Consider the following 27590-nt stretch of genomic DNA (forward strand, 5'->3'; position numbering starts at 1 on the left):
TAAATTTTCTTGAGCATATTTTTGTTTTAATTATAATTCAATTAGTAATATTTTGATCTTTAATTCTTGTTTCTTAATATCTTTCATGATTGGCCTTTCTCCCTCTTCTTTGCCCACTTAGCAATCATTCTCTTCATTTAAAAGTTCCAGTTATACTTAATTAATTTATATTTGGATACTCCCTCAATAAGTAAACGTTTCGACTTTTGTGAAATTTAAAGAACTACTTTTTTTGATATAGACATAATTAATAACAATTTTACATACAAATTAACATACAACAAGAAAAATAAGTTTATTTCAACAACAAAAAAGAAAAATTGATAGGAAACACAATTACCAACCTACAAATTTAAACACCCAAGTTTACTTTTGAGTGCCGAAACGTTCAGTTTTAAATTCTCAAAGCGGTTCTTCCCGAGAACTTAGTAATTTTTATTTACCTGACCGCGGAAATTTATGCGAACATTTCATTCGCCTTGACGGGGAGGAATTTTTCATTCTTACTAAATCTTTTTTTAATACACGCAAATACCGTCTTCTCTGTGACCTCGCTTTGCTTAAGTCGTGTCGTGACTTAAGTCTTCATCCATTTCCAAAATTCTTATAGCAACTGGATTTTCCCTTCTTCGAAATTCAATTCATTCCACCCAACGCAACTCAGATACAACGAATTCGAAACTTTTCAAAACCTGAAATGACATTCATCCAGAAACGCAAACGGGACCAACTTATCTGTCAGCAAAACCACAGCCCTTTTCGAATTAACAACATTCTATTATTGTTCGCAATTTCTCAGATATTCACATATCCGATTCAGCTACCAAAGCTCTGTCAAAAGGCTTCAATTTTTGTGGCACTCCTCTTTCCATCCCAACTGAGAAAATTATTTGTCAAACTGAAGAAGCTATTTCTCATCTTCCTTCCGACCAAACCGAAGTTGCTAGACAAGATGACGCCAGAATTCTCCGTACTTCCAAATCCTCACCGTCAAATATTAGCATTTCAAAAAGACGTGCCCTCAATGAACTTTATAACAACCCTGATATTGTCATCCTTCCGGCCGACAAAGGTAATGCCATCGTCATTTTCAACTCTTATAATTATTTCGACAAAACATTCAAACTTCTAAATTCCACAGAATACATCACCTATCTGGAAAAAACAACCAAATCCATAATAAGTAAGTCTACTATACCTCCAGTTATCAAAAAATCTCTGATATCCAGAGAAAAATCATCCGGAATTCCAAAGATATACGGCCTTCCAAAAATCCATAAGCCCAATGTCCCCATAAGACCCATCGTCAGTGCATACAACTGCCCCACTCAGAAATTGCCTCGTCCTTTGTCAAAAACTCTTAGTTTTAACATTGTTTCTTTATTCACCAACATTCCTATCGATGAAACTATTTCCATCTTGGACTCTAAACATCAAATCACCCAAGACACATTATCTCTTATAAAACACTGCATGTCTAATACATACTTCTCATTCCAAAATCATTTCTATTGTCAAATCAAAGGTGCTCCACAGGGACCCCCTCTCTCTCCCGTAACAGCTGATATCTACATGTAACATTTTGAAACAACAGCCCTGTCCTCATCAACTCTCAAACCCAGCTGCTGGTTACGGTACGTTGATGACACCTTTGTCATTTGGCCCCATGGTAAAGACACATTAGATCTCTTCCTCTCCTACCTGAATGGAATATATCCCAGTATTCAATTCACGATGGAAGTTGAGTCTGAATCGGCTTTGCCATTCCCTTGATGTTCTTATTCAGAAACACCCACCTCACAGTTTTTTCTATTCCGTGTACCGGAAACCCACACATACAAACCGTTATCTCAATGCACAGACATCATCACCCCGTCCAACTCAATTTAGTTATCAACACTCTTGTTTACCGTTCCATAAAACTTGACGACAACAATCACAGACCATCCTAAATCAATTCAATAAGGCACAAAACGGCTACCACAAAACTCAAATCAATAGGAGCATTCAAAAACATCTAAACTAAACCCCACTCCATCCAAAAAAGAAACCTTGCCCAAAATCTTTCTACCTTTTATTAAAGGTGTCTCTGATAAGATCAGTAGAACCCTTAACCCTCTAAACATCAAAATAATCTTCACCATTCACTATAATTTGTCCAAACTCGTCAGATCCGTAAAAGACCAAATTCCCAATGAAGACCATGTTGTCTATGAGACACCTTGCTCCAGTTGCCCACGTACACACATACGACAGACAAACCGACGAATCCATAACCGTATTTACGAACATTCTATATCTGTAAAACATTCCGATACTACTTCAGTTCTAGCCCAACATCATATTCAGACAGGCCACAAAATAGATTTCGAAAAAGCAAAAACTATCGTCCCCATCCGCTCCTTAAAATCAAGAATCATTCGTGAAGCCATCGAAATTAAAAAACGCCCTAAAAGTTTAAACACGTGCGATGACGCTAAACGACTGCCGGCAACATGTCGACCGTTGCTTCAGCGACCCCCCCCCCCCCAAACCATCTACCTAACCCATCTAACCTAAAGAGATAGAATCACACTAGTTTTTAATTGTTATGAGAAAGCAAAAAAAGTATTTTTATATTTTGATCAACCCCTGCAGACGTCTAAGAGTCATGTAGTAAAATATTGCGTGTTTTATTATAGGAAGCTTTTACTTATGTATCTTCAAGCAATAAAACATTTTTGAATTTGAATTGAAAATCACGTTAACTCTTAAATGCTTAGTTCTTCGCGTTTCTATGATTTAAATAGAAAAACTAGCATCTACCACACGCCAAACAGCATTCCATAGACCTCTTACGACTATGTTTTAATTTCGTTTGATTGTTATGATGATGACACACAAATATTTATAACCATCAGCAATATATTACCTAATTAATAGCTCTTGTTTTCCAGTATTTTTTTCATGGAAGTCGGCAGGAAATATAATGTCTTTATTTCTTAATTTGGTTAAAATTTTAATTCTTTCCATGGAAGTATCTAATGGTTTATAACACATTTCAAAAAGTATGATACCTAAAACATGAAGATATTTTATTATTTGATATGTAATGTAGCATTAAATAGTGTTAGTGGCCGATAAACTGAACATTAAAAATTTAAAAAATATTTTACCTAAGCTAAATATGTCCACTTTCTGGCTGTAAACAACTTTTGAAGTTATACTGATTTCGGGTGCTACGTAGAGAGCGGTTCCAACAAATCCTGTCTTACTTTCATCGAAAGTCTCTTCTTTATCACTTTCTAGAATACTCTTGGAAATTAGATATTCGCTTTGTTTAGATTTTATATTAGTTGTAGCTAGGCCGAAATCCCCTATTTTAACATGATCTTCAGAGTCCAAAAAAATGTTCACTGGTTTCAGATCTCGATGAATCATTCCTTGCTGATGAATATATACCAAACCTAAAATATAAAAAATTGTTAATACTAATAATCTCAGTATTGTCCGCCTATAAAGTATTCGCAAGTTTATACTTTTTCTTATTTTTAATAAATGTATATAGGAAGATCGGCGCAGCAAACTAGAAACGGTTGGCGATGGACAGAAACGACTGGTGAAATAGACTGGGGAAGGTCGAGGCTCAACTAGGGCTGTAGCACCACTGTATGATGCAAATGAACTAAAATAAAATATACTCCTCACCTTCAACGATTTCTCTAAACAACCTCCACATACGATCCTCTTCTATATACAAATTATTATCAATGGCTGTTCGTAAAGTACTTTTTTCACAAAACTCCATTTGGATATACATGAAATCGATCTGTTTTACAATTTCAGTAGGAATATCTGGAGAACTCGATCGGTGCTGACTCGATGCAGTAGTTGACAGATTTTTTTCCTCAGAACCTGATTCATGTTCAAATGCTATACTGTCAGAATCAGAATCAGAATCTTCGTATCTTAAAAAAATTAAAATAAATAATTAATTTTTTTTAATTTAAACTAAACGAAGTTTTTCATTAATGTCTTTTTTAACAAGCTAAGGTATTCACCGTTAATATTTAGTCTGTATTTTTTATAAAGTAAAATGTTTATAAATAATGAAAACATTGTAGCTACAAACTAAGTCATATTTTAATAAATTGAATATATTTTTCAAAATATTTTGGCGTCAACCGCCAATTAACGAGCCTGGTTTTAATTAACGTTTCGGAGGATAAAATGGGTTTTCCGACTAATTATTTATTCTAAAGAAAGAGAAAGACCTACTAGAAAGAGTGAGGTGGTCATTATGATCGCTTTGCTTTTTCAAAGTCTAATATCTTTTCAATTACTTGAAGTTTATTGAGTTTCCCTAAAATCGGACGTTTTTGACATTGTTGCATTTTTAATTGATGTTTTTCTTAAAATTGTTATACTGTAATATAACATTAGATATTAGAAAGATCTAAACATCGTCTACTTTCAGTTTACTTACCTCGGCCCCCAACCTTCATCATCGTCACTAGACTCATCATCAGAAGAACTGATATATGGCGCTTGAGATTTACTATCATATGTAATAGAAACTTCCACATTTTTCATAGATGGAGCTAAAGCTTCAATGTTGTCATTTAAAGTAAACTAAAAGAAAATAATCTTTTTACATTTTATATTCGTCAAACGTCAAATTGTTATGCTTAAAGAAGGAGTCACAGACATCGAGTGGTGATCACCAACAGAAATACATGAAAAGTAGTTTAAATATGTATTAAATACCATGTAGACATTATATTAAAAAAAAAAAAGAAAACAAAATGGACTTGCTTAAGAAAGTGTCTAAAATTATTCTCTCTGTGCCCAAAATATTTGAAAATTATTTTATTCTAACCCATTCCACTTTCAACAAAAGGTTGTCCTAATATCTAGACTGGAGGGCCAGAAGAGAAATTGCTCCACAACCACAGGATTACGGACATACAGATTGTTGACAAAAATTAATTTCAGAAGAGTGACACTAACAATGATTCAAAGTTAACATTGCCTTAAATGCAACATATACGAAAATCCGTAAACTAATTTTCGAAATTAAATCTTAACTGTCTTTTCCTTTTTGCAACATATACGATACGATAATTTGATACCAGAGAAGGCGAAGAAAAGATATATACAATAGCCAAACATAGAGCAAAGAAAACAAAATCTTAGATGTACTCTAGATGAAAATAATTCACGAAATTCACACTAATTCACGAAAAGGGTGTCAAAAAACGGTGGAAAAAGTACTTATGACATTTTATTCAATGAAGAGTTTGACAAAAAAACAGTTGTGCTTCAGAGACAGTAACAAGGAATGATAAAATAGTTGAACCAGATAATATTTCAGGGGAAGTGTGGACAGTTTTAGGAGAGGCAGGAACAAGTTGCCTAATAGGTTTATTAAATAGAATTATGGAAATGGAACAAACGCCAGACGAATGAAGAAGTACGTATTCGTATCCGTTTACAAAATCAAGGGATATACATATATATATATATATATATATATATATATATATATATATATATATATATATATATATATAACAATACACAAAGTAATCCTACTTAATCACACAGAATGAGAATATTAAAGGTCACACGAATTGATGTCAAAATTAGAAAGCAGAGGTTAGAGCAGAGTTCGGATGGTTCGGACATGTTTATTGTCGAGACTTAAATCACACAATACCAACAATTGCTGATTTGCATGTTCCTGGGAGGGGTAGGAGAGGGAGGCAAAAGAAAACCTTGGGGAGACGATTAGGCAGGACATGTTGGTAAAGGGGATTGATATTCATCGCCCAAGACAGAATCTTATGAAGAAATGTATTTAAATAAATTATACTCACCTCTGTTTTTCTAACAATTTGTGGTATTCTCTCCTCGGGAAAAATAGAACTTGAAGTATTATTGTATTCATCCTTAATCGTCGTTGTTTCTATCCAGGAATTAAAGTAACGTACCACATTTTCGTGATTAAGTCTAGATAATAATTTAACTTCTCTAACGATCTTTTTATTTAAAGCCCTATTTTTTGGATTTAATTGTATACGTTTAATAGCATAGTAACCTCCATCTAGCTTATTTCTTACCTAAAAAATATGCTTAATCTGAATTATTCCAAGGAATATGAACAATTTTAATGGTAATAAGCCACAATTGAATGTTAAAATAAGTTTATTGACGTTTCAATTTCCACTTCGGAAATCGTTCTCAAAATACAAATATTAATAAATTAAACAAATTTTGTTTTTTTGTTTCTTGCTGAAAAATTCTTCTAATAATTTAATTTTATCTGACTCATATTGACAATTCAGAATATATCATACATTTTAAAGTAGACGACTTTAAAATGATATTGCCAATATTGCTGAGTTGCATTTCTGGGACGACTTTATTGTACTGTGATGAGTATGTGTATGGTGATGTGATGAGAGCGCAAACATACTCATTATTGTAACTTATGCAAGGCAAAATTCAAGGAAAGCGAAATGTGGGAAGTCGAAGAATATCGTGACTTAAGAACTTGAGGTAATGGTTTGAATGCAGTAGTGCAGAACTATTTAGAGCGGCAGTCAATAGGGTCCGCATAGCCATGATGATTTTCAACCTTCGATAGAAGATGGCACTTGAAGAAGAAGAAGATGATTACTAAAACTGTACGAATTGATAAATTTTACGTAACAGTTTACAAATTCAAAAAGTGTGCAAATTCCGCATTATTTTTGTTCTGAAGTTATTTTCTTATAGCGTTTTAATATTATGTACTTTAATTGGGAATTAGCCATAAATTCAGTTTTTAAATTGTTTTTCAACAAAACGAAAGGTAGCAATATATCCTTAGAACACCAAACATCCACAAAAACCTACGCGACAAATTTCAGTCAAAAAGAGTACATAAATCTTCCATTTTCTTTGTCATAACTTGAATTTGGCATGAATTCGGTAGCAGGATCCGATATGATCTCCCCAATTTTCCTAAAAAATGTACATCCAAATATACAATTGAAACTACTTGAACTATATAACATTATATGGACAAGCCAAGAATTTCCTTCTCTTTGGCAACAGTCGCTTATAATTACAATCAAGAAATCTGATTCACTGTATAACACAGTAAACTCTTTCAGACCAATCTCTTTGACGTGCACATTGTGTAAACTCTTAGAAAAGATGCTCAATTTTCGACTTGTTTATTATCTTGAAAAGCAATATTTTTTTGATAAAGCCCAATCAGGAATTAGGAAAAACCGCTGTACACTAGACAACCTCATTATCTTACAATCTGAAATTGCACACGCCAGCAACACAGACCTTATTGCTGTATCTCTCGATATTGAGAGCGCATGTGATACAGTTCTTCTTCTTTAAGTGCCGTCTTCCGATCGGAGGTTGGATATCATCATCACTATCTTTACTCTATCTACTGCTGCTCTGAAGAGTTCTATAGAACTGCATTTAAACCAGTCCCTTAAATCCTTCAACCATGACACTCTCCTTCTTCCTATACTCCTTCCTCCTCTTATCTTTCCCTGTATTATCAGCCTTAGCAGTTCATACCGCTGTCCCCTCATTACGTGTCCCAGATATTGTAACTTTCTTATTTTTATTGTGTTTATTATTTCGCATTCTTTGCCCATTTCTCACAATCGTCCGTGTTAGTTTTCTTCTGTGTCTATGCTATTCTAAGCATCCTCCTGTAACACCACATTTCAAAGGACTGTAACTTATTTATGTGTTCTTGCTTTAATGTCAAACTTTCAAGTCCATCTTGCAGTATCGAAAACACGTAGCATCTCAGTGCTACGTGTTTTCTGCTGATACAGTTCAGAAATCGGTAATCTAGAAACACTACAGAAAATGAAATTATATGGTAATGTATATTACTTTCTTGAGAAGTTTTTGTCTAATAGAACCTTCTAATAGAATCTATACCAACGGAAAATTCCCAGCAACACATCTTACAGAAAATGGCATAACACAAGGATCTGTCCTAAGTACTACTCTATTCTTAATGAGCATAAACAATATTAGTACACTTTTTCAATCCCCAGTCACAGCGGCGGCTCGTGGCCTAAAAAAGTGGTGAAGATGAGGAAAGCTTGCCGGAGCCAAAAGGAGTTTTGGTACCTACTTCGCGCCAAAATCTCATTAAAAATTCGTTAAAAAAATGTATAGAGTTTAGGGCCCTAATAACTTGAAAACAGTTTTTTAGGGCACTTATACTAGATACGATTCGTTCAGCTTGCCTGGGGTATTTTAGTTCTGAACCTTAACATTTCATTGAGCGTTTTTTAGGCGATTAAAACATCACGCCTGCTAAAACGGGTTGGTGAGTTTCGATTCAGCCGCCCACTGTGAGTCAGATGCTGATTGCAGCCGACCACTCTGAATCAGACGCAGATGTTTAAAATACTGGTTGGTCGACCATGTAAAAGAACATCCCTTTTATCTTCATTTTCCAATGCCTAAACGGAGTCTTGCAATATCTGGGACATGTCATGAGGGGCGAGCGTTATAACTTGTTGCAATTAATAATGCAAGGAAGAATACAGGGTAGAAGGAGTCGCGGAAGAAGACGCATCTGCTGGTTAAATAATTTGAGAGCTTGGTTTAACTGCACTTCTGCTGACCTCTTTAGAGCAGCGGCGTCGAAAGTGCGAATTACCATGATGGTTGCCAACCTTCTTAGAGGAGATGGCACCTGAAGAAGAAGAAGAAACGAAGTCTCTAATATATTACACACCAAGTCATTAATTTAGCCACCATTTAAGATAGTCTTCTGCCGGTCATCATGCAGGGTAGAGTCGATGGCAAAAAGGGAATAGGTAGAAAGAGGAAGTCATGGCTGCGAAATACTCGAGACTGGACAAACATGACTGTAGACGAATTATTCCACGTTGCAAAAGACAGAGAAGCTTTTAAAAATGTGGTCGCCAACCTCCGTTAATGGGGACGGCATAGGAAGAAGAAGAAGAAGTCATTAATTGGATTCATGTCTATACTATACACTATACTATATAAAAAATATCTATATAATAAACTTTGATCAGATAAAAGGCATATATCGAGCACAGTTTAATTAAATCTTGCCCAAGTACTTTCGATCCCTAGATCGTAGAAGTACTTGGGCAAGATTTAATTAAACTGTGCTCGATATATGCCTTTTATCTGATCAAAGTTCATTTATTCGAGCATTCAACCTTATATTTATCTATATAATAGACTAAATTTCAAAATATTGTCGCTGAGAGAAATTTCCGAAAAATAGGAATACCAAATACACATCCAATAGTGGGTGAAGACGGATAATATATCTTTAGACGGAACTGCACTCACCAGTTTTCTCAGCTATCACTAAGGATAGGCTGACGTCACGTTGCCATGGCAACCATGAACGCTTATGCAGATGGATTTCGCATTTCAAAAATGATATTCACCTTTTCCTGAATCCTACACGGCTAGTGATACAGGTCAGGACTTGACCGTCAAGTACGTACAGCTAATAAAGCTAGTTGTCTTTTTTAATTTTTAGATTAATTAAAAGAGAATAAATAATTGATTTCAGAATTTAGATATAATAATGTTGCTTTAATTTTTTATTTATTTGTCTCAATTTAATTATATTTTTTTGATGAACCTCACCTTCACCTACTTCACCTGGCCGGCCGCCGCTGCCCAGTCAAATATACAATATACGCAGACGATCTAGTAATTTTCTCTGAAGGCAAACCACAACATCCACTTGCCCGTTCGTCATAAAAAAATCGGAAATAGTTCATTTTATTAAAAAACATAATCCCAACTTAATTCATCATCATTCAATTTTCGCTTATCCACTGCTGGACATAGATCTCCCTCATAATTTTCCATCTATTTCGATGTTGTGCCTCTTGCATCCAATTCCTATGATAACGTTTTAGATCGTCAGTCCAACGTGTTGGTGGACGACCTCTGCTTCGGTAGGCATCATCTCTTGGTCTCCATTTCAGTATCCGTTTTGTCCATCTATTATCTGTCATTCGAGCCACGTGACCTGCCCAGTTCCATTTCAGTGTTGCTACTCTCTCTACTGTATCAGCCACTTCTGTTCTTTGTCGTAGCTGGCGATTTGGGATTTTGTCTCGTAGTGAAACGCCCAACATAGCACGCTCCATCGCCCTTTGACATACACGGATCTTTTGAACTGTTCTCCTTGTCATGGTCAACGTTTCCGCACCGTAAGTTAACACTGGCAAAACACACTGATTAAACGTTTTTCTTTTAAGGCATATTGGTATATCAGACGATTTGAAAATATGGTTCAGCTTGAGGAAGGCTGCCCAAGTCAGTCTTATAAGACGGAGAAGCTCAACGGTTTGGTTATCTTTTCCTATGCGGATCTCATGACCTAGGTATTTATAGGCCATTACCTGGTCTATTGATCATGTTCCTAAGCATATATCTTCGCTGACTACAAGATTTGTCATCATCTGGGTTTTAGATATATTTATTTTCAATTATTTATATTGCCAACTTAATTAATTTAACCTTAAATGGAATCCCACAGCAAGTATTACATCAACAAAAATTTTTAGTTGTAATCTTTGATAAAAAGTTATCTTGAAAATATCATATTTAAGAATTAAAGAGTATCTGTCTCAAAAGAATAAATATCATTAGCGCACCATCAATGGTGAACAGACGAAGATATATTGCTGAGAATTTACCGATCTTTAATTCGTTCAAAAATGGATTATGGTAGTATACTACACATGTCAGCTCCCAACTCACAACAACTAAATTGCCTCATTGTCATTCAGAACACCGCTCTTCGAATATTTCTGGGTGATTTTAAATCTAGTCCCACAGAAAGTTTTCAAGTCGAAGCTAAGAACCACCTACCAATATTAGCCGTCAGCAACTTATTTTGTCTTACTTTGTCAAAGCATCAGTTAATCCAAATAATCCAGTCAACGGATTAATCAACACTACCAAACCGATAACAGTAAATAAACCCAGAGCGTTCGATTTTGTTAATCATTCAGAATTAGTAAGATTGCTCCAGGAGCGTTCGATAGATGATAATGATCTTAAAATCATAAAGAACCTTTATATGAATCAAGTGGCATCTGTGAGAGTAGGACTGGAATCTACATCATATTTCTCATTCGAAAAAGGTGTACGACAGGGTTGTGTCCTGTCACCCCTCCTTTTTAATCTTTACTCTGAAACGATTTTCGATAGAACCTTAAGTGACACTGAACGGACAGACTATTAGTAATCTTCGCTATGCTGATACAACGACTAATAGATAGAATAAACACTGAAGGAGAACGACTGGGCTTGAAGATTAATATAGACAAGACGAAGGTAATGGTGGTTAGCAGAACACGAAATATACAATTAAGTATAAGAGTAAACAATAAGAACATCCAAAAGGTCTCCAAGTTCCGATATCTCGGTAGTTGGATAACTGAAGATCTAGATACAGACATAGAGATACGTAGCAGGATTGAGCAAGCCAGAACAGCATTTACTAATATGGGAACCTTGCTAAGCAACAGCAGACCTTAACTGAACGCTTCGATATCGCTTTGTAAAATGTTACATTTACTCCATACTGCTATATGGTGTAGAAACCTGGACCATAAAGGCCAATGTGATGAACCGATTGAAGGCTTTTGAAATGTGAGTATTTAGAAGACTACTTAAAATTTCCTGGACAGATCACACAACAAATGTCGAAGTATTAAATCGAATGAGCAGAGAACGAGAATTGCTGCCAATAATAAAAAGAAGAAAAACTGCTTATCTGGATATTTCGAAATTCCAAGTACCAGTTCTTAAAGCTTATTATGGAAGGGAAGATATAAGGAAAACGGGGCATCGGAAGAAAGAAATACTCATGGATTAAAAACATAATGGATTTGACAAACCTCGATACCCATGCACTCTTTAGGGCCACACAAGACCGAGAGGAGTATGCCAGAATTGTCGCCAACATCCACTAATTGGATAGTTCACCATAAGAAGAAGAAGAAACCCAGAGCAGTAAGAGTTGTTCCCGTAATCAACAAAAAATGCTTTCTGCAGTATCAGTTTAATTATTTAATATCCATATGTCGTATATATAGGTATACAGTCAGAAAACCAAAATTATAGCCGTCAGTTTAGAATTAGTATGACTTTTATTTTCTATCTATTTTCAAATAAAATAAAAATTAGTTAAATTTGATAAGAAAAGTTCATTCATTATGTTTATGATTAAATTTTTTTACGTACTCCTGAACACATTTTCATTTTTTTACAATTATCAATTGAAATTACTAATATACACATCAGCCTATCCAAAATGTGAGGGTCATCATCATTATCATTATCAGTGGCGCTACAACTCTAGTTGAGCCTCGACCTGCCCAAGTCTATTCCAACAGTTGCTTCTGTTCATCGCCAACCGTTACCAGTTTGCTACGCCGATCTTCCTCGCATTCTCGTCCACACCATCCCTAATATGGTTACATTTCATATATGTGAGATTACAAATACAAAAATCCTTTATACCCAGGTAGACTACACCACTGGATGTATTCTCTACATGCTATATTTTATATTCAAACGGTTACATCATGTATTCTCAAACAGTGTCTGACTTTGAGATAGAATGAAATAAAAAAATAGGATGTCTGTAAAAAATTGTGAGCAATGCTATTAATTTTAGAGCGGAGCCGTAATGCTACTATTAGTAGCTAATATAGATCTGCAACTGCAAATAATAGTATATTAGCTACTAATAGTAGCATTACGGTCCCGGTTTTATTTTAGTATTTTAAATGAATACAAAAAAATGTGTTACCTTAATTACATCACCATAAGCTCCTTTTCCCAGATGTTGTAAGAACTCAAATTCATTATTAATTCTCGACTGACCATTTGACAAGTTTTGCGATAGAATTTGTAAGTCCGCCTGGATATTTTCAGGCGAAAAATTTCTTTCTGTTTCTATCACTTCGTTTGCATGCTTTGGAGAAAAGTTTACGATAGGTCTATTAAAAAATGAATGATTTAATAGTTGGGAGGCAGTAAAGCGATCCGATTCTTCTTTTGCGAGACATCTAAAACAATATAACAACTCATGGTATTTTATTTTAAACATAAATAAAAAACATCAATATTTATTAAATATTATAAAGCTAAAAAAACGAGCAGTCAATTTATGGTAATTTTAAATAAATTATCTTAGTGTTTTCTAAAACAGTTAATGCTATAACATTAAATATTAACAAAAAGATTTTAAAATCGTAGACTAATTTTCGAAACCAAATTCAAGAATTCCGCTTTAATCTGTGCCTTCTAAGAATTGCAAGGCAAAAACAGACGTTGATAAAAGTGTTAAGAGAGACATGGGGAATCTAAAAATTGCATTCCACAACATATCTTTTCAACTAAGCAAAATTCTTAGCGAATTGGTTTCTAGTACTCGTACAGAGTATATCGAAATAACAAGGAAAAGACAGTTAAGATTTTATTTCACGTATAGGGAGCTTGCGCATCCGTTTATACGTATTTCAGCCCAATAGGCATCATCAGAACGGCTTTCGCAAGCGCTCTGAACGTGAAATAAATCTTTTCTGTCTTAGGAAGCAACTATAACATGGCTTCGTATAGACGCAATGTAGCGACATCTGATAATAAAATCGTAGACTAATTTTCGAAACCAAATTCAAGAATTCCGCTTTAATCTGTGCCTTCTAAGAATTGCAAGGCAAAAACAGACGTTGATAAAGGTGTTAAGAGAGACATGGGGAATCTAAAAATTGCATTCCACAACATATCTTTTCAACTAAGCAAAATTCTTAGCGAATTGGTTTCTAGTACTTGTACAGAGTATATCGAAATAACAAGGAAAAGACAGTTAATATTTTATTTCACGTATAGGGAGCTTGCGCATTATTATCAGATGTCGCTACATTGCGTCTATACGAAGCCATGTTATAGTTGCTTCCTAAGACAGAAAAGATTTATTTCACGTTCAGAGCGCTTGCGAAAGCCGTTCTGATGATGCCTATTGGGCTGAAATACGTATAAACGGATGCGCAAGCTCCCTATACGTGAAATAAAATCTTAACTGCCTTTTCCTTGTTATTTCGATATACTCTGTACGAGTACTATAGTTTATTTTTATGAACGAGAGAGTAATTAGCATAATTTTAACTGGTACCTCCGACCACTCCATGGGCGTGCTCAAGATTAATTGAAAAATTACTTTGAATAATTGTAAAAAATAAATGAATTATTTCAGTGTTATAAAGTGTTATGTGTATGTAAACAAAAGTGACCTCTTTTATCACACACTATATTAGAACTGACTGGCCTACATTAAAAAGGGTTTTAAAAAATTTACATTTTTTTTAATTTTTAAAAATTACAAAAGAGAAAAAGAGTTTTTAAAACCGTCTAAGGTATGTTAAATAGATGAATAAAAATATTAATATAAAACTTACAGCTACTTGTTACAAATCCAAATCAGATTCAGAAGATGAACTTTCAGAACCAGGATTTATAATAACTGGCTCGATCATTTTATCAGTAATATTGTCCAGCTTCCACATTTTTTCCTCTTCTTTAATAGTGTGATTTACTGCCTTTTCCCAGTTTTCAGGTTTTACATTATTTACGGCCTCCAAAAACAACTGTTTAACATCATGAATTTTAAAAGTGGTATTTTTTCTTGAAACTTCACTCTTTATCTGTGCCCATACCAGTTCAATCGGGTTTAATTCACAATGATATGGTGGGGATCTAAGTACTGTCATTCCACGATTTTTGGCAATTTCATCAATTTCGTATTTTTTAAATTTTTCTTTATGAAGGGCACACAACGAATAAAGTTCCTTTCTTATAGATCCGGGATGGTACGTAATATTTTTTGAACTCAGCCAATTCTGCAAGTCTTTTTTTAACCACTTGGTTGTGGGCAGTCCTTCTATAAGTCTGAGTGATAACTTGCATTATCCATTACTATTACACAGTTCTTAGGAAGAAGATCTATCATTTGTTCGAACCATTCTTGAAAGGCATCAGCGTTCATGTCTTCATGGTAGTCACCGGTACGAGTTGATTCAAAAGTTAATAAACCACCTTCAACAAAACCGTCTGAACTGCCAATGTGTACTATTATCAGCCTGCGTCCCTTTCCTGATGGTGGGTTTAAACCAGTAGATAAGTTATTTACAAAAGCGTGCCTTTGACTTGTAACAGTTTCATCCTGCCAAAATTTATTTGATGTATGACCCTCGTTGATCCATGTTTCATCAAGATAAAATATTTTTCTTTTTTGGTTTTTCATTTCCTTTATGGTTCTTAGAAAATGTCTTCTCCATATGACAATATCGCTTCTTTCTAATAAAATAGACTTTCTGGGATTCTTTTTCCAGCGGAAGCCTATTTCTTTTAAAAGTTTCCATAACGTACTTCGACTCATTTCTGGGTAATCCTTATCATCTAGAACTGAGACAAGAACTTTATCCAATGTTGGAAATTCTTGTCTAAAGAAGAATTCATGCACTTTCCGTTGAAGTCCTTCTTTAAAATGATATTCTATTTGAAATTTTGGTTTCCCTTGAGCATTACGTGGCATTTGAAAACTACCACATTTCTCTTCTTTAATAACTCTGTAAATCGTAGATTTCCCAACACCAAGTGTACTGCTAACTAACTCAACGGTCTCATCAACACTTTCACATAAACGTTTGTCTGTAAATGATTTAAAACAATTAAATATTAATGTTTTTTCATTAACTGTTAAAGGACCAATTTTTCGGCGTTTACACGGCACTTCCAAATTCTCCATAACACTAGTATACACAATAAACTGCACCTTGCAACTGAAGTACCTACTTTTAGTGAACTGTTAAGAATTTTGAATACGCCACTTGGACCTTCCTACAAAATGGAAAAACCCACTATCACATTTTCTGTGGAATAAGTTTAGAAGGTAATTATCTAGTCAATTACTGTCGTAGATTCCTGGAATTAAAGAATTAAATGTTTGATTGTTGAAACCCTTACTTCGTGGAATGCACTCATTTCAGATAAAATAAAACGTTTTATTTTATCTAAAGAATTAAACTTTATTTTGCAAATAGGTACGTACTTATTAAACTTTTATTGGTTATATATAACCAATAAAATAAACATCTTACATTTCTTGCAAATTCATTAGTACCTGTTAACCTCCATCACTCCGACACTGGCAACCTTATTTAGGGATTAGTAACCCTCACAACTATTGTATTCTATTCTGCTCCAACCTTTATACCTGGTGGTCATAGTCAATTTAAAATTGTTTTCCTATATACTTCTGTAAACTTGTTGACAAATATCTGTTTTTCATTGAGTCACCCGTATAAACAGTTTAGGGATTTGCATACATAATTTATTGTTTTATTACTCTCTCATACATAAAAATACACTATAGAAACCAATTCGCTAAGAATTTTGCTTAGTTGAAAAGATATGTTGTGGAATGCAATTTTTAGATTCCCCATGTCTCTCTTAACACCTTTATCAACGTCTGTTTTTGCCTTGCAATTCTTAGAAGGCACAGATTAAAGCGGAATTCTTGAATTTGGTTTCGAAAATTAGTCTACGATTTTATTATCAGATGTCGCTACATTGCGTCTATACGAAGCCATGTTATAGTTGCTTCCTAAGACAGAAAAGATTTATTTCACGTTCAGAGCGCTTGCGAAAGCCGTTCTGATGATGCCTATTGGGCTGAAATACGTATAAACGGATGCGCAAGCTCCCTATACGTGAAATAAAATCTTAACTGTCTTTTCCTTGTTAAAAAGATTTTAATTTAAGTTTTGTTGTCCAATTGAATGAAGTCCTTGAAGTGGACCTATCCTGATGATCGGTCAATAGATGGCGTGACTATGCTAATGTGACGCTTTTACAAAATCTGCTGTGCCACGGAATTTTTCATATAAGGGCACAAGCCCCCATCATCAATGTCTGTCCACGTACCAGATGTTCTCTAGAGTTAAAAGAGTTTTCAAGTGATTCCAGTGAAAAAAAAGCTGTGGATTTGATTCCTATGATAGCGTAAAATACAACACTATGCAGAGAATGAAAACGAATCCAATCCATCATCATATGAAGAGCAACAGGTATGTGTTTAAACCTTTTCGGTCAATTTTAGTCATGTTTGCAACTTTTTTTCACTATTTTGTGAGGGTCACTGGTATTGATGTAAAAATATTCAAAAACGAATTTATTTCTGTTCATGGTCTGACGTCTCAGAAGCTATTACAGCCCCTACAAAAACAAATACTTGAGGGCCTAACCACACCTAAAGCAGATCAATGAGGGTAGTATCTATTGGGTAATGATAACATTTCGGAGAAGAATTGCCAGTCAGCTCGAGACCATATTAATAGTATTACAAAATACTCAAGCGATTACAATAGAAAACAAAATCCTATTCATTTGGATGAATATTATCCATTAAGTGATGACGACTAAGGTCTTATTTATCATTAATTTTAACTTTTATGTTTTTTTTAGTTAGCTTTCATTTTTTCATATGAAAGAATACAAATCACATTTTTTTGCAAATAACTTCAAAAAAAAAAAATCTTTTTATTGGTGTAAAACTAGGTAAGGTATTTTATCTTTTGCAGCCAAATTCAAATAAAATAAATTTAATTTTTATTTTGTGGATTTAAAATGATTTTCCAGAGGCTATTTCTCAAAACTTATTTCTAGTGGCATTGGGCACATTGGAAGTACGTAGGTTATTTAACAAACCCAATTATTTACATACAAATACTGCTATTATTGGCAGTCTTGTTAAGGGCTTACCTTCCAGGCAATTAAATTAATCGGTGAACGCACGCCGAAAGGTCAAACTGCCTTATTTACCTTAAGTTATTTGGAAATTCTGAAACCTTGTCTAACTACTTGAAGACAACATCAGATGCCATAAGTATCATTTAATTTTTTTTGTAAAGCTGTAGGCCAGATCTGCTTTGATTTTAATTTAACATTAAAATTTAAATTTTATATTTTTCTTTGTATGTATAATAAATATAATTAGTTAATATCTTAGTTTATGTGTCCTAGCCAAACTTATTTTTCAAATTTATTTCTAAGACGTTCTCACATCTGAGAGACTGAGCTAGATGAGGCCTAAAAATTGACTCCTAAAGAAAGTTGTGAGTTCTATTGTTTTGCATTGGCTCCCAACTTTCGAAGGTAGTTATATTGTTACCCATTGGCACCCACCGTTTCTGATGGGTTGTTCAATGGTTACACATTGGCGCCCACGTTTCTGATGGGTCGCTTGATGGTTACATCCCTTGAGTCAGACCTCGCGCCTTTCGATGATCATTTGTTTCCGAAAAACCGGCATCGAAAAACTGATTCTACGATACAATAATTAATAAACTATTTTCATTTACGGTCATAGATTAAAAGGGATCTTTGTACCGCTTCCATTTATGTCGTAAAATAAGTAAAGACGTGTGGTTGATCTTTGGGTTTGAGGTCGTATACATGTGCACGCCTGATAATAGGAAACCACCTTGAAATCGCGATAGTATGCTGGTGTTTACCAATTTAAATACAAAGGCTGACAAATCGTACCTATACCTATAGCATACCTATAGCATATACTATCTTAAAGTATATTTCAGAAAGCATTTCTGGAGGATATACGTTGCATATTTCGTATGGCGCAAAGCACATAAAATGATAATTAATCAATTGTTTTCGTTTACGCCATCAAAATAGATGGTATCTTTATATCGCCGACACTTAGGAGGGAAAATATGTCTTGGTGGTCTTTGGATTTGAGTTCATATAAATCGAAGGATGTCTGATAAGGAACAAACTTGAAATTGCGATAGTATGCTGGTATTTTACCAATTTAGATACAAAGACTGAAAAGTGTTTATATGTTATTGTCATGGGTACACGTATAAAAGATAATGGTTTTGTATATTTGCAAGGTGTTCATCCGTCGAGAATTTAAGCTTTGAAATAATACTAAATTATCTTGTATGTATGTATGGGACAGGCTTCTGCCACTGCATTTCATGGATGTAATGTTTTAATTCCGATCTTAGGTTATTTAACTAGTGACTTCCACAATGGGTGTAAGGTCATCTCTGTGGTTGAGATCTCCTTGTGGTCCTATTTGTATGGCTCCTCTTATTGTTAATGTCTTGTAGCAAGAACGACCAAGAGAAGATAACCGAAATAATTTAATGTAAGCAATGGAGGATGAAAATGAATTAAAAGCATTTGATTTCAGAGCTCAACGTATCGACAATAAAGAATAAGAGTTTGTCAAAAAGTCTCCAATCATTTTGAGTAAAATACCTGTACACTAGTGGCCAAAATTCTGCAAACTTTACAAAAATTATCGTTTTTTTAGCAAGACTCGTCTCATGATCATGATTTATATAGTTTACCATTACAATTACATTTTTATTTTATTGTTTTATATTTCTGCATAATATTTTATGTATTTCTCACTCTTTTTTTATTAACATCATTATTTAATAAAATATGGAACCAGATTCAAGCAAAACATCGAAAATCCGAGATTTGTGAATGGCAATATTGGCAATACTGTATTGCATCAGGGTTTTGCTAGTCAGTCAACAACCCAACTGGAAGCGGTTAGGTGGCCTTTAGTACAATTTCGTGCGGCTTCCAGTGTTTATGAGTGACATCAGGTAGTTGTTACTAAGGTGATATTGTTTAATTGTCGGAGAGGAATTCATCAGCGTCGATTCAACGAAAATGGCAACCAGAAACCCAAAACGTGTTGACTGGTCGCCAGGAAAAAGAGCCGAAGTAATTATCCTTCGAGAAGAAGGTTACACTTATCAATAAATAGCAAACAAATTGGGTGGTGGCGCCACAATATCAGGTGTAATGAAAGTTTGCAAACGTGGAACGACAAATTCAGGAAAAAGATCTGGCAGAAAACCCAAAGTTAGTCACTACGAGGTGCGTAGAATATGCTGAGTTTCTTTAGAAGATCGTCGCAGATCCGCAAAAGATATTAACGGTATTGTCAAATCAACTGGCTTACAAATATCGGACCGCGTTATCAGAAGAAAGTTGTGTCAAAATGGATTGCGAGCACGAATTCCTAGAAAGAAGCCGTTCCTGAACAAAAACAGAGGCAAAAACGCATTGTTTGGGCTTTGGCACACAGAGGGTGGACAGAAGAACAATGGAGTAAAGTAATTTGGAGTGATGAAACCAAAATCTCGATCTTTGGGAGTGACGGAGTGAAGTTTGTTCGCTGCCGACAGGGAGAAGACCTTTTGCCCCAGTGTACTACGGTCACTATGAAGCATCCTGTGAGTGTCATGGTATGGGCTTGCATGACCACTAATGGAGTTGGACGTTTAGCAGTAATAGAGGGCAATATTAATGCCAAAAAATATCAGGAAGAGATACTGCAAGCCAAACTGCTGCCGACTATCAGAGATTTGTTCGAAGGGGATGCCCAACAATGCATCTTCCAGCAGGATGGAGCGCCTTGTCATACGGCTAAGACTTCCATGCAATGGTGGAGAAACCATAATGTTACTGTTCTGCCTTGGCCTGGAAATAGTCCCGATCTAAATCCAATAGAAAATTTATGGTCAAGGCTGAAAGTCTTAGTATCACGCCGAAACCAAAGCACCAAGAGAGAACTGATAGAAGCCATTATTCAAAACTGGTTTAGAGTTATTACACCAGAAGATTTGGCTCGTCTCGTCAACTCCATGCCTCGCAGAATTGAGTCTGTTCTAAAAAACAAAGGTTATCCTACCAAATACTAATTTTGTTGATAATAATCATTGTACCATTTTTTTAAAATATATCCACTAATAGCTAATGACTGTTGTTTTATTTATTTTTAAATTTTTATAGGATTTTCCTCCTTAAAATAGATGTTAAATATTAAGTAGAAGCATAAAACGATATAATAAAATTATAGATAAACTTATAAATAACATGTCTTGTGAAAAAGAGGAATGCTGATAACAAAACTAAAATTTTTGAAAAGTTTCCAGAATTTTAGCCACTAGTGTAGTTTAAAAAGGTTCTAAAACTACTTTCTTGTGGCATGTTAAATATTATGTTTATATAGGATTAAGCCACAATGACTGTAATGAAAATTACATTTTTAACTAACTAATGTTTGACTTTTCGAATTCCACTCCAGAAATTCTTTTTATAAAGATTATTTGAAAATTCTTCGAAAATCTATAACCAAGTTGATTTTTATTTAAAGTTTTTTCTTGTTTAGTCCTAAAGCACATATCTTAGATATTTCTTGTTTAAAGCATTTTTGCTGATAATGGTACACATAATGTTAATGACTAATTGTCCATACATAATTGAATAAATTAAATATGTGCATCTAAAATACATGCGAACAACAAAAAAAGCAATTGCAATGAAGGAATTTAATAAAGGATATTCATACCTAGATAAAAAATCATATACATCTGAAGGAAATGTGTTAGGTATTTCCATACTTTCTTCCGTGCAAGTAAAACCCTGTAAAAGGGACAACACGAGAAGTCCAAACTTAAAAATATCAGTCTTTTTATTGTAATTTTGATGCGATTGGTTAGTTAGATCTAACATCCGTCGATGTATACTGTAATTCGCAATCTGGACGACACCTAAAATAAAACTTATATAAGCAAATAGAAAAAAGAATATTTATTAACTTATGAACAAAAAAGTGATATTTTCTAGAAAATAAAACTTATATATTCAGTAGAAAAAAGAATAGCCATTAACATCATTATTATAGCCATCATCATTAAGAAAAAATGTCTATTATGATGCGTAGTCTACTTAGCCAGAAATAGAAGTGGTAATAGATACTTTTGAACCGAGATACATTTTGTATTTTCTAGTATCATCTAGTCCTCTAGTTACAGCCAACTAAAGATTAATATGATACCAGCAATTGCTTTTTATGAGCTTGATAATAATTTACAAAAAAAAATTAATTTTAAACTCAGGGAAGTGCCGATAGAAGTGAAAACTTTTATAAACATGCCTAAAAGATATTGTTAATTCTTAAAAAACAGTACGCAATTCACGGAATCTTAAATTCAATTTAAAAAGTTATTCATATGTTATTTTTTGTTTTAATTTTTTCATCCAATTTCATTTTGTTTATTTATTTGCTTCAATTTATTAAAAATAACATTTACAATGCATTTAATACACGTAAATTTAATTATTTCGTGTAAATGATTATAAACAATTTGATCATTTCCATGATTTTTAATGTAATGTAAGTTTTCCGTCTATAAAAAGAAAAATCGTAAGGATATGCCTCTTATTATTATAAGAAGAAGATGAAGAAGAAGACTTATTGATCCCAAATTAAATAGTATTCTTCTATACACCAAGAGGAACCTATGTATAAAGCTCAAGGCTCTAGGACGTTGCCTTAAAGAAAAAGAAAGGAGATAGGAGTAAGTAAAGAAGAAAAAGACCTATTGACTCCAAATTTAATAATGTTCTTCCTATTTATTTATTATATCAATCAACCCTATTCTGTAACTACAAATCGAATAGAAATGAGTCAAATCGAATAGAGGTCAGCAAGTCGGATCGGAATTGTAGGAATCGGTATTTTGTAACTCATCTCGACTTCTACTATCGGAATGTTGTGTAGAAATTGATTTCGACTAGACAAGCTCTGTCGAGATCAAGTTTCGACATCGAAATTGGTCTTGACGTTTGTTTTGACATTTATTTGTTGACTTTTTTAGTCTGACATTTTTTAGTCTGTGGTGTTATTTATTTAGATAAAGTTTACTAAATAATTTAACTGCTCAGCAGATGTCTTTTTCTTTGGTGTTTCGCTTGCCATTTTGTATTTTTGTAACGAACTTTTTAAACTTAACCAAAACAAATCAAAACTACTTGACGACAAGCTTGAAATATAATCTTCTTTTTTGATTAATTTTTCGCGCGCACTAGCCCTTCCAGTAACATAACATCACAGAACACTTATTTCTCTTTTTAGTGCGGGGTTGCCACCACCTTCTGAGCGCATCAAGTAGAAGTTGACGTTTTCGATTTACACCGATTACAACGTGAGTTACAGAATTCCAATCCAAACACAAAAACGACGCGATAGATATCGCGTCCGCATACGTGCAACATTCAGATTTCAGGTAATTACGATTCGACTTGGTCATTTCTATTCGATTTATTAAAAGTTACAGAATAGATCTGAATATCTCTTTGACAGCAATCATCCAATAAAAGTTCGCAACAATTATAACGGAGTAGTATCTGCCAAAAGCTTACTTACTTCGTGGCGTTACAACCCTGCGTAGGTTTTAGCCGACTTGACAACATGCCTCCATCATTCATCTCTATCTTAACCAATCTCCATCCAATTCTACACGCCCATAGCTTTAAGGTGTTATAGTTATTCGAGCTCTTTGTTAGTTTTTATCTTATATTTTTATCCATTTTGGTTTTTCGATTTTTGCACTTCTGATTATGTGTTCCAGAGCTAAATTGAAGAGTTGTGATGAAAGTGCATCCCCTGTTTTAGTCCAGTGTTTATTTCAAATGTCTCTCACCTTATATCGTAACCCTTCCATACACATCCGTATCATGTTGACTAGTTTTTTTGGAAAGCCAAGCTCTTGCATCGCTGTCTACAGTTCAATAATGCATACTATATCAAATGCCTGTTTAAAATCTATGAAAATCTGATGAACGCTGACGATCAAACTCACAGTATTTTTCCATTATTTGTTTTATTGTGAATATCTAGTCAACCCCGTCGGTTTAGAGCGACCCAGTCTAAATACGCATTGATAATCCCCAACGATTTCTTCTGTGTATGTTTTGGTTCTTTCCAGCAGGATATTTGCAAGTTATTTGTAGGTGGTATTGAGGAGCGTTATTCCCCGATAGGTAATACAGTGTTTTTGTTTCATTTTTGTAGATTGTTACAATAACCTCTTCTTTCCATTCATCTAGCACTGTTTCTTCTCGTCAAATGCCTTGAATTAATCGTATATAGATTGTATAACGCGTGTCCTCCGTGTTTTAAGCTCTCTGCGGGTATACCATCGGTGCCTGGTGCCTTATTATTTTTAATTATTTTTAAATGCTTGGGTTACTTTTTCGTATGTCGGGTATGTATTTCTGCTAGATCGGTCGTTTAACAGTTGATTGAAGCATTGCTGTTTCTTGAAATTTTCCTGTTCTTGCTTGCTACCCGGCCTTGATCTCTGAAACTTCTTAAAGAATTATCTTACTTAGTTGTTCTTCCGATTTTTTCTGTATCTATGATTATTTGTTCCTGCTACTCCTTCTTTTTCCTTTTCATTAGTTTCCTTGTCTTTGTTCTTGTCTGTTTATACCTTTCTTTCTTTTATGGATTTCAGGCAATCGTCTTCGAACCATTTTTTTGCTGTTTTCTTTTTATGTCCTAGTATTTCATCTAATACGCTTGTCAAAGTTAATTTTATATTTTTCCAAGCAGAGTCTATGTTGGTATAAACTTCTGTCTGTGTAAGCACTATCTGTATAGCCTTTTGAAATTTCTGCTCTGTCTCCTTATCCCTCAGAACTGCGGTATTCCATAATGTTGTTGATGTATTCTTGTTGATTTTTTAGGACGCTATTCTTGTTGTTATCTTCGTTTTTTCCAGAAAATGATTCGCTCCTCTTAGGCTTCTTACGTCTAAGCAGTTACTACCCCTCCTGGCATCTACCATAACACGATCGATCTGATTTCTTGTGACGCCGTCATTGAAGACCCACGTTTCTTTGTGTATTTTTTTGTGTTCGAACATTGTTAATTTTATTAGTAGCTGTCAAAAGCTGCTGCCGCTCTAATAAAGCTAAGCGACCAGAGTATTCAACTGCTGTTATATTTTACGTTGAGATCCTTGAGATCGTAATGTTCTTCAGAATATCGTAGGACCGCCAATCGTATTTAATTGTTTCTTCTGTAGAGTTTAAACCACCAGTCTCACGAGTGTCAACATATCTACAAAGGTGTTGAAGATGTAAGGGGTTTAAAAAATACAATAACTACTAAATAACTAAAGTAGTAAAAATACTTTGCCGAAACCTTGTTCCAAAAGCACATAACAAATGAGTTAAATCCCTTCGATTTTTTTCAAGTATATCTGAGTTGCTTTTCTTTTTATCAACTCAATTGGGTAAGGTTTCTAGATTATTTTGTAAGTTATATTATATGATTGATGTACGTAAAATATAAAAATTTTAAAAATAAAAATTATAACATAATTACACCGGCTGCAAGCATGAAAATATAAACGCATCATTGCTTAAAAGCCAGTGTGTCATCAGTTCATCAACCATATTCTGCATGCAGTGGCTATCAGCATTCCAAATATCAATGCATTATTGCTTAAAATCCAATGTGTCATCAGTTCATCAACCATATTCATGCAGTGAATATCACCAACTGCCGGGACTTCTTCGGTCAGAAGCATGTGGTGGTACAAACGAAACCGTCATAAAATCAGCGCCACCTTTATATATATTTACAATTAACACCCGTTCATCCGCGAGCGCATGATTCGCGGAGCGAGTCTGTAGAAGCCATTTTTAAAGTGGTTAAAAACATATGTTATAAACTAGATCTAATGTATTATTTTTTATTTTATAAGCAGAAATATAATATTCTATTGTTACAGTGTAAAATGACCAACAAAGAAACATATTTTCGTACGTGCCGCTAATGATCGAACTCATTATTTACGAAAATCCATTGACACATAATTCCGGCTACACTTGTGTCGTAAAGACCTTGACTATTACTACTGGGCAGTGGTGGACGAGGATTGTTAACGTACTTGTGTTGTCACTCAGCCTTAGTTCGCAGTTCGTTGTGTTGATCGTGAGTTGTAAGATAATTTTATTTTGAGCTAAAAAAGCTGATGTTGATTAATCAAAAGTTAGAACTCATAGGTAAAATTGAAAACGGTGCTTTCCGTAGACTAAAGTGCCTTTATTACGGTATCGGTGAGATGACAGTAGAAGACATTTTAAAACAAAAGGAAAAATTTCTTTCATTTGCGTCTATATAAGAAAGCTCTTCTGTCATGAAGAAAAGAAAAAAATAAGAACCTTGTCTTATGTGTAATTAGAGACAGCGTTGGTAGAATGGATAGGCCAAGTTCGTAACGTGGGTCCACCCATATCATGTCCAATAATTGCAACAAAAGCAAAACAGTGTTCAACGCATTGTGCTTATAAGATTTTGATGCGTCGTATGGTGGTTTACTCGCATTATGCAACACCATAGGATGAAGGAGGTAGGAATTAATGGAGAGAAGCTCAGCGGTCACCAACAGGGCCCCGAGGAATTCAAAAGTGATTGATGGATTCGACCGTTACTTGAGAAAGGCAATCAGCTGACACAGCTGTAGTGATAAGAGTTTATAATAAATTTTGTGGAAGTTTTTGAAAACAAAGTTTTCGGTGTTTTGTTGTTACATAAATTAAAAAGTGGGTTAGAAGAGTTCCGTTCTTATAATAAACTAAGCTACGAATAAATTTATAACGTACACAAACCGAAACTGTTTTGGAAGTATCCAGCACAGAACTGATAACGATTATGTCTTGCAGCAACGGTACAGGAAGTCATAACCTAAAGTTGGCGGTGTTTGTTAAGGTAATAGAGTAGAAAAACTACCTGTTGATTACTTCATCCAAAAAAAAAATGATGGACGAATAAAAAATATTATAAGAGTGATTTGAAGATAAATTTGTAACAGAAGTCAAAACACATTTAAAACCAAACAATTTGCTTTTGTTGTTGATTGACAACGACCCTTGACATCCTGAAACGCGTGTGCTTAAGTCTGCTGTCGGCAAATTGTTTGCCAAATTTTTGCCTCCAAACCTGCCTGACCTTATAAGTTTAGTGAACTCAGTTTCTGGTGGAGAGAATGTGGACACAAGAAACTTACAAGTATGGTTAGACTTTGACGTTACCAACCCGGAAATTAAGCATCTAATGAATGAAGACATCCTAAAAAAATTCCGAGGAGAAAAAGTGATGATGAAGAAGATGAGTTTGTACCTGGGGAATAAGTGACACAAGAAGCATCCTTCTTATAAAGTAAAAAGTAATAAACTTATGTTGCGTAAAGCGCAATGTAGATTTAATAAACACGTTTCCCAATCAAAGAAGCAGAAATTAGCGACAAATTGCTTTCAAAAGTGTAAAAATAATAATAGTGGTGTCGAATGTTGAAAATTAATTCTTTTTTTTTTTATTTCATTACGTCCTTTTTAATAAATAAATAAATCTATGTTATCTGGTAATTGAAATTGAGTTATGTAGATACTTACAATAACAAGAATATTACAGTAGTTTTTGACTTACCAGATTCGTTAATATACACGCATGCATCTTTGATATCTCTATGAACAACATTGTTTCTATGCAGATAATCTAAACCAATAAGTATTCCTCGGGCTAAATACTTAAGATAATCTGTATCTATTTTAAGATTTTGGCTAATAAATAGGGAATAACAGTTAGAACCTAA

General features: G+C 34.3%; 1 protein-coding gene across 1 annotated transcript in view; it reads right to left on the reverse strand.

The window, feature by feature from the left end:
• Positions 1–27590, reverse strand: part of Gcn2 (eukaryotic translation initiation factor 2 alpha kinase Gcn2) — a 112083-nt gene that overhangs the window by 51478 nt on the left and 33015 nt on the right. The window contains exons 7-14 of the mRNA XM_072534903.1: positions 27425–27586; positions 21491–21692; positions 12845–13103; positions 5859–6101; positions 4466–4611; positions 3688–3947; positions 3156–3446; positions 2912–3056 (exon numbers count right to left, since the gene is read on the reverse strand). Coding sequence (XP_072391004.1) covers positions 2912–3056; positions 3156–3446; positions 3688–3947; positions 4466–4611; positions 5859–6101; positions 12845–13103; positions 21491–21692; positions 27425–27586 — 1708 coding nt within the window. The remainder of the gene's footprint in view (positions 1–2911; positions 3057–3155; positions 3447–3687; positions 3948–4465; positions 4612–5858; positions 6102–12844; positions 13104–21490; positions 21693–27424; positions 27587–27590) is intronic.

The sequence above is a fragment of the Diabrotica undecimpunctata genome, chromosome 6, assembly GCF_040954645.1.
Source record: "Diabrotica undecimpunctata isolate CICGRU chromosome 6, icDiaUnde3, whole genome shotgun sequence".
In the NCBI taxonomy this organism is placed as follows: Eukaryota; Metazoa; Arthropoda; class Insecta; order Coleoptera; family Chrysomelidae; genus Diabrotica; species Diabrotica undecimpunctata.